This window comes from Myotis davidii, unplaced genomic scaffold (assembly GCF_000327345.1).
Source record: "Myotis davidii unplaced genomic scaffold, ASM32734v1 scaffold208, whole genome shotgun sequence".
Taxonomy (NCBI): Eukaryota; Metazoa; Chordata; class Mammalia; order Chiroptera; family Vespertilionidae; genus Myotis; species Myotis davidii.
Genome location: NW_006299706.1, coordinates 96056 through 105140, shown reverse-complemented (window position 1 = coordinate 105140; position 9085 = coordinate 96056). Strand labels below are relative to the sequence as shown.

The following is a 9085-nucleotide window of genomic DNA, read 5'->3' as shown; positions in this document are numbered from 1 at the left end:
TGGTGCGGGAGAAACCCTTTGCTCATGCAGAAATGAATAAGACCCAGTCCCCACCCAGTGAGCTCATCATGTGGGGGTGAAGGCAAGAGAAGACAAGTGATTCCATCCAGAGAAGAATGCTCTAAGTACACAAGGACAAAAGGAGTGCTTTGTATGAGGCAGAGCAGGTAGAGATGGAGTCCGGTTGGGCCTGGGGAAGGCTCTATGAGGTAGTGGCATGTAACTGGCCTTTGAAAGATAGGTGGGATTCCAACAGGATCCCTCTGTACATTCTGAGCAGCGGGATCAGAAGAAGAAAAGGGTTTCAGCCACACCACGTGCAGCGCACATACGCTCAAGTCCCAGTGAGCCAGACAGGTAGGGTGTGTGCAGGGGAGGCTAGAAAGCTGGTGAGGACGAGCACCTCACTGCTGGTCTTCATAGAAGAGCAAGGGGGACACAACTGCAATGTCTGAGCAGGAGAGGCATCTGCTAAAGCCCTCAGTTAACCCCTTCCCCGGCAGAAACGTGTATACACGTTTTCACAAAATGTTCTTTTTTCAGTCGTCGACGAGTATACTCGTCTAAAACTTTACCTTCAAAAACCAGCTACATACGTACCATTCTAAATAATTTCATCTAGAAACTTTCTGAGGAAATACTATTCTTAACCACAAAAATGGGAAGAAAAAATAATTACAAACTGTTTTCATAACCTGCATCAAAAATACTATATAGAACCAAAATAAAAAAATTAGTCTGAAAAAGAAACGTTTTTAACAAAAAAATTGTTGGGGAAGGGGTTAAAATGGAAGAACTGCTGAGAAAAACAACGCATTGCACCTGTGGGGCACAAGAGGGTCAGGAGGCCTGGGGTAGAAATAAAGGACAAAGATTTATTCAAGGGTCTTAGGATTTGCAAGAAGAAAACACAACTAGGCAATCCCCCAAGTGTTCTGAAGAAGAAAGAAGCGCTGAGAGTTCCAAAGGGAGAAAGTACATTCTTGAGAACAATCAGTCCTACATTCTGATCCTCTGGATTGGTCTGGGACAACAATCTTGCAGATGTTCAGTGGTCTGGATGATGGCTGTCAGGTGGGCTGGATACATGGACATTCTTTCCTACGTTCTTTATTCTTTCCCGAGTCCTTCAGGAGGCTATCTGTAGGAAGGCATTTATCGCCAGGCATTGATGCACAACTGGAAAGTTGAGAAGCTTACGTCCTCAGGCCTTTTCATCTATCCCTCATGCTTCAGCCCATTTGGTCTGAACCAGTTTTGTCAGCTTGACTATAAACAATCAATTTTAAGTCAGCTTAGCTGTACTGACTCCATGTTGTTTTCTTTTTTGGTTAATCCTCACCTGAGGATATTTTCCCATTGATTTTTTGGAGAGTGGAAGAGAGAGGGAAAGACAGAGAGAAACATTGACGTGAGAGAGACACATCGATTGGTTGCCTCCTGCACACACCCTGACCAGGTCCGGGCCAAGGAGGAGCCTGCAACCACAGTACATGCCCTTGGCCAGAATCAAACCTGGGACCCTTCGGTCTGCAGGCCAGCACTCTATCCACTGTGCCAAACTGGCTAGGGCTCCATGTTTTTTCTTCATTCATTCCTCACCCCCATTACACTTAGGGTGAAGGATTTTTATTCCAAGCTCTATGTGAATAGGAAGGGCAGTAGCATGGGAGGTTCAAGTGTGTTGGGGAGGAGAGGACACTAGATGGTGTGCAGGGTGTCCATTGTGGATCTAAGAGTTGGAAATGGGCTGCTGAAAGGGAAGAAAAAGTCCACAAAGAGATGGGGTTCGAGGAGGTTGGGAGCTGGGGGGAGGGCAAGAAGCTGCTGGACATCTGGAGGGGGGAGGGGAGCTGGGCCTGCAGGAAGGGCGGTGCCCAGACTGGCAGGAAGGGCGGGGGCTTGTTTGGTGAGTAAAGCCCTATTTCTAAGGTATTTGTCAAAATAATTATCATAAACTTTTTTTTTTTCATAACATTGCAACTGCCTGAGGTGGCAATACTAGTCATGGCAAACAAGAACCGTACCCAGAAACTTAAAAGGAAGATCTGAGAATAAAATGTTCATATTCTTGAAGCTTTACTCAGAGGTCCAGGAAAGACCTGAGAAGGCCCCAATCATATATCTCTGGATAATTTATAGGTCCTGTGCATGCAGGAAGTAAAGGGCAAGGGAGGGTTGTAAACATGATAAGTGTTGAAAATATGCTCCAATGTATACATAGGATCTTTGGCAGTGAGTACAAGTTTAAGCTTTTAGAGAGAGTGGAAGAGAGAGAGAAAGAGAGAGAAACATCGATGGGAGAGAAACACATCAATTGGTTGCCCCCGACAAGGGCCCAGGCTGGGGAGGAGCCTGCAACCAAGGTACGTACCCTTGACCAGATGGAACCTGGGACCCTTCGGTCTGCAGGCCAGCACTCTATCCACTGTGCCAAACTGGCTAGGGCTCCATGTTTTTTCTTCATTCATTCCTCACCCCCATTACACTTAGGGTGAAGGATTTTTATTCCAAGCTCTATGTGAATAGGAAGGGCAGTAGCATGGGAGGTTCAAGTGTGTTGGGGAGGAGGGGACACTAGATGGTGTGCAGGGTGTAGAAGAGGACATTTGGCTCCAAGGCATGACATTGTCTGTGGTGCTCATATGGCCCCCAAGTACCAAGGTGACCCCCAAGAAGAGACAAGACTGGTTTCATATCTGATCCTAGTCAGTTTTCAGTCGGAACTTCTCCAAACTTCTCTGTGGTGTGGTAACCAGAGTTCCCCAGGGTTGGCCACTGAAGGGTCCCTGTACCACACTCTCCTTCCTGCTATGGAGTTTCCGCCTGCTGCCCTGGCCCTAGGGGAGGGGTGTGGTGAGGGTGCTGCTGAGTCACTTTGGCAGGAAGGGCGGTGCCCAGACTGGATTGGGGATAGACCAAGAGCAGCAGGTGAGGTGGGCCTGGGAGGGGGCAGCTTTCTAAGGGTGATCCCAGATTGCTTCAATCCCCCCCCCTCTCACACACACACACACAGAGACACTTTCACACACACAAACACACACTTTCACATGTAGGCTTGTGAAGTCCCAGTGTGTGCCTGCAGCCTGTGACACGTGAGTGAGCTCTGACTCACAGGCCTGTCATGAGAACAAGGCCTGGCATGAGTCTCCAAGTCCCACGAACAGCGGCTCCCTCCCCTCGCCCTGGGCGTAGGCTGCCCCTTCCCAGTGACACTTCCCAGCTCCCTTTGGCCTGAGTAGGCCCAGGGGTTGCCTTTGAGCCTAGAGCCCTCCTCCAGCTGATCTCACCTGGTCCCCTCCCTCTCAGAGAGGGGGAGGGGACCAGGTGAGAGGGGAAGGGGTTGGCTGGAGGCCAGGTTTGGCAGGATCAGGTTAGGGCAGGTTCGGTTTCCTGAAAACGCCACGTCGAGGGCCAGTGAGGCCAGCATATAAATCCCCACTCTGTGCACCTTGCTCTTTGCTTTCCTTCCGAGTCTCTCTCTGCAGCCTGGTCTGGTGAGTACCTCTGTGGTGCTGAGGGCTGGGTGGGGAGGACCCCTACAGGCCTCTGCCCCTGTCCCTTTGTCCTGATCTCTTTCCTATAGTTTTCTTTTTCTGGCTTCCTCAGTAGATCAGCCTGGGGCCTCTCTGCGTCTCTCCCATTGGGGGGCGGTGGGGGGTGGGGGTGGTTCTTCTGTGAAGTGTCAGTTTGATTTTTACTTCCCCAGTTCCTCTGTGAGGTCTGTTTAGGGGTGATTCTGAGGCCCTCTCTTGGATTTTAGTCTGGGGGTCCCCTGCGGGTCTCTCAGTCTAGGTGTCTTAGTCTAGAGGCCGTTCTTAGAGGTCTAGGCCTAGGAGTATGAGGGGTGTGTATATGGGTGCTTTAACAGGAATCCTGAATTTTGTTTGTCTTATTATTATTATTATTTGCAAAGTTCTGGATTCTAGCCGGAGTAAGGAGCAAGAGCCAGGAATCTCAAGTGTGTGGGCGCGTCGGGGTCTGCCCTGAATAGCAGCATAGCTCTGCCCACTACAGCTTCCTGTCTTTTCCTGCCCCGTTGCCTGCAGGCTGGCAGGATTGACCCCGGGGTTTTCTTGCCTTCCTTCCCAGCTCCCCTGGCCTCATCCTGGGATCTGCCTAACCCTCGTGGGCTGGTCTGAGCATTTTCAGAGCCAGGGCCTTCAGAAAGGTGACCTCTGAGGTCTGTCCTGTGTCCCCAGATTCTACCCTCGTGTCTGTCCTGATCCCAGGGCAATGGACATTTAATTTCTTTAAGTCCAAACCCAATAGTATCCTCCCTGATGGGGAGGGTGCTTATACCCCATCTGCAAAGAGCCAGCACCCCAATATGAAAGGAGACACATTCCCTGCCCTCTAAGAGCACCTAGTCTGAGGGAGGCACCATTTCTGCCTCAGGGAGCTTCCACTTATTTATTTTTTTGCTTTCACTTATTTTAATTAAAAGAAAATTTAAAAATATGTTTTTTTAAAAAATTATTTTAGAGAGGAAGGGAGAGGGAGAGAGAAACATCCATGATGAGAGTCATTGATTGGCTGCCTCCTGCCCCCCGCCCCCCCCACAGGGGATTGAGCCCACACCCAGGCATGTGCCCTTGACCGAGAATTGAACCATGAACTCCTGGTTCATGGGAGCTGAGCCAGGCTAGAATTTTTAAAGCCTGTGTTTATTTAATTTATTTATCTTTTTATCTTTATTGTTGAGAGTATTACAGATATCCCTCTCTCCCCCCTCCCATTACCCGCCTCCACCAGTTCCGCTCAGGCTCCAGGCCTTCCCCACCCTATTGTCTGTGTCCATGGGCAATGCATACATGTATGTAAATTCTTTGGTTAATCTCCTCCCTCACCCCCTTCCCTCTGGATTCATCAGTGTGTTCTATGTTTCCATGCCTCTGGTTCTATTTTATTCATCAGTTTATTTTGTTCAGTAGATTCCAGGGAGAGCGACATCCTTCAGCCTTAGGGGCCCATCTGGGGACAGAACCAACTCCTCAGGGAACCTTGTACCCCTAGGCTGTAGCCATGGTTACTGCCCTAGTCCAGTGAACCCTCATTAACTAGCTCACGGATACGCCTGTCACCCCAGTGTTGGCACAGAGTCCACTGGCCAGAGAAGGAGCCAAACGGGACTCTGGTCACTCTGTCAATTCCCTTTCCATAAACACTCAATGGGGGGGACCCCTGCCCTCAGGGTATGTCCCAAGGGTGATCAGAGGAGACATGAGACTCTGCCCTTGGTGACTTCCAAACACAGGGGAAGGTTTAGCTGCATCTGCCCTCAGTGAGAGGTAGAGGTGTGGTCCCTGCCCAAGGAGCCACAATCTGAGGGGGAGAGGGATTTGGAGAGGTAGTTTGGGGCACGAGGGCAGAAGTGGGTCCTGTAGGCTGGGCTGAGGCGTCTCCAACACCTGTCGCTCCTTTAGCCCCAGATCCAAGATGTCCAGTCCCCTGGAGCAGGCGTTGGCTGTGATGGTCGCTACCTTCCACAAGTACTCTGGCAAGGAGGGTGACAAGTTCAAGCTGAGTAAGGGGGAGATGAAGGAACTTCTGCACAAGGAGCTGCCCAGCTTTGTAGGGGTAAGTGGGGCTGGCCGAGGGCAGGAGGCTCCTGGTGTGTGAGTGTAGGGGCACCGGTTAAATCTATTCTCCCTTCCTCCGGGGTGCCTGCTGATGCAGACACAGGGTTGGGGCCGGGCCCTTCATGATCTCACTGAAGTGCAAGTGAGGCCCAGGTGTGAGAGCCCTCTTATTGGCTGCTCCCTGCAGCTTCCCAGAGAATGGATGTTCTATCAGTGCCTTCAAAGTCCATCTGTTCAACCCCCTCATTGGCGAGTTGAACAAACCAGAGCCCAGAGAGGGAAAGTGCGTGGCCTAAGATCACACAGATCTCTCTTTCTCTCTCATTTAAAATATTTATATGCCAAACTGAGGTGTGTTGGGGAGAAAGGTCCAGTTAAGACATGCACCCTGAGACATTTGCAGAGAAATGCAGTCAGCTTTCCCTTTGTCCCTCGCCCTCCCCAAACCAGCTACTAGTTAGTCCCAAAGTCAGGCCTCAGGCTCTGAACCTATGAAGCAGGTCTTTCTTTCCTTTAAATATTTTTTGGGCTCAAACTTTTACAATTTGATTTCATTTTGGCTGGCATTAAAAAGAGCTTGCCTTTTCTGAATTCACCTTGCTGGTGCTGGAGAGTGGCTCCAATAGCTCTAGTTTCTTCGTCAGCAAAACAGGGCTTATGATGCCCATCTCGCCTGGCTCCTGTGGGGAGTAGAGCTGATCCTGTACTTGGGGGGAGGGCGTGCCTGGCGTGCTCCCCGTTCCCAGCAGGGAGAGCTGAAGACTCCCACCAATGAGCATCCATCTGTTCTCCCTCATGGGCCTCTTAGTAGTTCCCAGGGACTCTCTGCCCACCACTTACTGCTGCCCAGTTCGAAGGGCCAGCTGGGCTGTGAGTGTGTGTTTGGGTGGAGGTGGGGTAGAGAGCGGCCTGCTGATGACTCCATTCTCTCTTGCTTTCAGGACAAGGTAGATGAGGAGGGCCTGAAGAAGCTGATGGGCTCCCTGGATGAGAACAGTGATCAGGAGGTGGACTTCCAGGAGTATGCTGTTTTTCTGGCCCTTGTCACCATCATGTGCAACGATTTCTTCCAGGGCTTCTCAGCCAGGCCCTGAAGCAGAGCTCTCGGCTCCCAACCATGGGTCTCCTGGGCCAAGGAGGACTTCCCATCCTTTGTAGTTTTGTACTCAATAAATCTGTGTTTGTTTGTTGATAATAGTTTAATTGCTCAGTGGTGCTCTGTAACCTGGCGGGCAACTGAGGGCCTCCTAGATCTCCTTTCTGGGCCCTGACTTGCTCCATCTAGAAGTCTCTCCAAGGCCAGAGTTGTGCTGTAGGTACCACACTTTGGGGTTTCAAATACCAGTAAAAATTTGGAAATTGAGATAGTTTGCTAACATTAAAAAAAATTGATTTTAGAGATAAAGAAGGGGGGAGGCAGAGAGAGAGAGAGAGAGAGAGAGAGAGAGAGAGAGAGAAACATTAACATTGGTGTGAGGCAGAAACATCGATGGCTTGCTTCTCATTTGGGAATCAAACCCACCACCTTTTGGTGCATGGGAAGATGCTCCGACCAACTGAGCCATCTGGCTAGGGCCATTTGCTAATATATATATATATATTTCCAAATAAAGATATTAAAAAAGGCAAATCCCATCCACCATCACTATTATTTCACACAAAAATTCCACCAAAGAAGGAAAGATATAGCCCTAGCCGGTTTGGCTTAGTGGCTAGAGTGTCGGCCTGGGGACCAAAGAGTCCCTGGTTTGATTTGAGTCAAGGGCATGCATGTACCTTGGTTGCAGGCTCCTCCCTGGCCCAGGCCCTGGTTTCTCTCACATTGATGTTTCTGTCTGTCTTTCCTTCTCAATGGAAAAATATCCTTGAGTGAGGATTAACAAAAAACCCAAACAAACAAACAAACAATAAAAGCTGTTCTGATGATCTATTTTTGCATAACAAACCACGTCAACACTTGGTGAATTGGAAAGTAAATTCATTATCTCTCAAGGTTCTGTGAGTAGCCTGGGGTTAGTTGATGGGGTTTCTCCTTGGGATCTCTAATGCAGCTGCAGATGAAAGTTGGGGCTGGAGTCATCTGAAAGTTCAAATTAGCCCGGCCAGAGTGGCACAGTAGGTTGAGTGTCATCCTGTGCACTGAGAAGTTGCCAGTTCGAGTTCCTGTTAGGGCACATGCCTGGGTTGTAGGTCAATCCCTAAACAGGGTGCATACAGAAGGCAATTATTCTCTCTCTCTCTCTCTCTCTCTCTCTCTCTCTCTCTCTCTCTCTTTTCCTCTGTTGAAGCATGTCCTTAGGTGAGAATTTAAAAACAAACAAACATTAAAAACAAAAGGAAGTTCAAATGAACTCAACTTCCAAGGTTGCTCACTCAGTATGCCTGGCAATTGATGCTGGCTGTCAGCCAGGAGCTAAGCTAGGACTGTCATCTGGAATACCTTCCCATGACCCCTCTCCATGTGGCTTGGGCTTCTCAGAACTTGGTTCTGAGAGGGCGTGTCTCCAAAGTGAGCACCCCAAGAAGCCCAAGTAGGAGCTGCCAGGCTTCTTAAGATTTAACGGAGAAATCCCAGAACATCACTTCTGCTGCATTCTATTGATCAAGGAAGTCATTAAGGCTGGCTCATATTCAAGGGAAGGAGGATTAGGCTCCATCTGTTAAGGTGAAATTGACAGCAACTCTCTTGGAGACTATATGTCATAGTCTGTCTTCTAGCAATCACAGTTCACAGTTCATTCCCTATGCAAAATGAACTCAACAGCCTCTCATCCCATTAAGGCAGCAACTTGAAGCCCAGGATCTTGTTATCTAAGTCAGGTTGAGATATGAATGAGGCTTTTCAGGGGCAGTTCCTCCAGTACAGCTTTTCAAGAATATTTCCCCTTGGCCCGAGAATCTGTGACAGAGATAGGTAACTACAATAAACACTCCTATTTAAAAGGGCGTGGTGGTGGATTGGAGGCACAGAGTGTTTATTGGTCTATAGCAATTCTGAGTCAAACATATGTCACCAGATTCTTGATTATGGTTCAGCTCTTCTCCCTATAAATGGTTCTTGGGTCTACCCTAAGCTCTTGGTTTTATTTTCTGAGCTAACTCTTTTTCATCAGAAATGTCTGTTTGCTTCTTGCCCATAGAAAGTTTAAGACTCAAAGATTCTTTTTGTTTTGAGGTGTCTCTGTCTCTTTCAGTCCAAGATGGTACAATTCTTTTAAAAATGTTGTAGGCTTTCTATGTATTAACTTACTAGAGGCCTGGTGCATGAAATTCGTGCACGGGTGGGGTCCCTAGGCCTGGCTGGAGATCAGGACTAATCAGGTTCCTTGCCTCCCCGCCTCCCTGCCTGCTCCTTCCCTCACTGACCACCTGCGTTCGCTGCCACCCATCCCCTGGTTCCCTGTCCCAGCCTGGGGGCCAGGGGGTGCGGGGGAGGAACAGGGAGGTTGGTTGGCAGGCCCCATCAGCAATCAGAGCCCGAGGGCTGGGGGCAGCTCCTGCAT

General features: G+C 49.2%; 1 protein-coding gene across 2 annotated transcripts; it reads left to right on the top strand.

Annotated features, from left to right (window-relative positions):
- Positions 1–2905: 2905 nt before the first annotated feature.
- Positions 2906–6774, top strand: S100A2 (S100 calcium binding protein A2). Of its 2 annotated transcripts, none has more exons than XM_006775600.2 (3): positions 2906–2931; positions 5427–5580; positions 6524–6774. In XM_006775600.2, exons 2-3 carry the CDS (start codon positions 5440–5442, stop codon positions 6674–6676), a joined length of 294 nt encoding a protein of 97 aa, XP_006775663.1. In that variant the 5' UTR covers positions 2906–2931; positions 5427–5439; the 3' UTR covers positions 6677–6774. The 2 variants fall into 2 exon arrangements, with proteins under 2 accessions (XP_006775663.1, XP_006775662.1); XM_006775599.2 differs by lacking the exon at positions 2906–2931 and adding an exon at positions 3267–3497.
- Positions 6775–9085: the final 2311 nt, after the last annotated feature.

Coding starts and splice junctions, on each gene's coding strand:
- S100A2 (XM_006775600.2), top strand. CDS start 5,440: ATGTCCAGTCCCCTGGAGCAGGCGTTGGCTGTGATGGTCGCTACCTTC. Junction 5,581..6,523: donor AGCTGCCCAGCTTTGTAGGG/GTAAGTGGGGCT, acceptor TCTTGCTTTCAG/GACAAGGTAGATGAGGAGGG.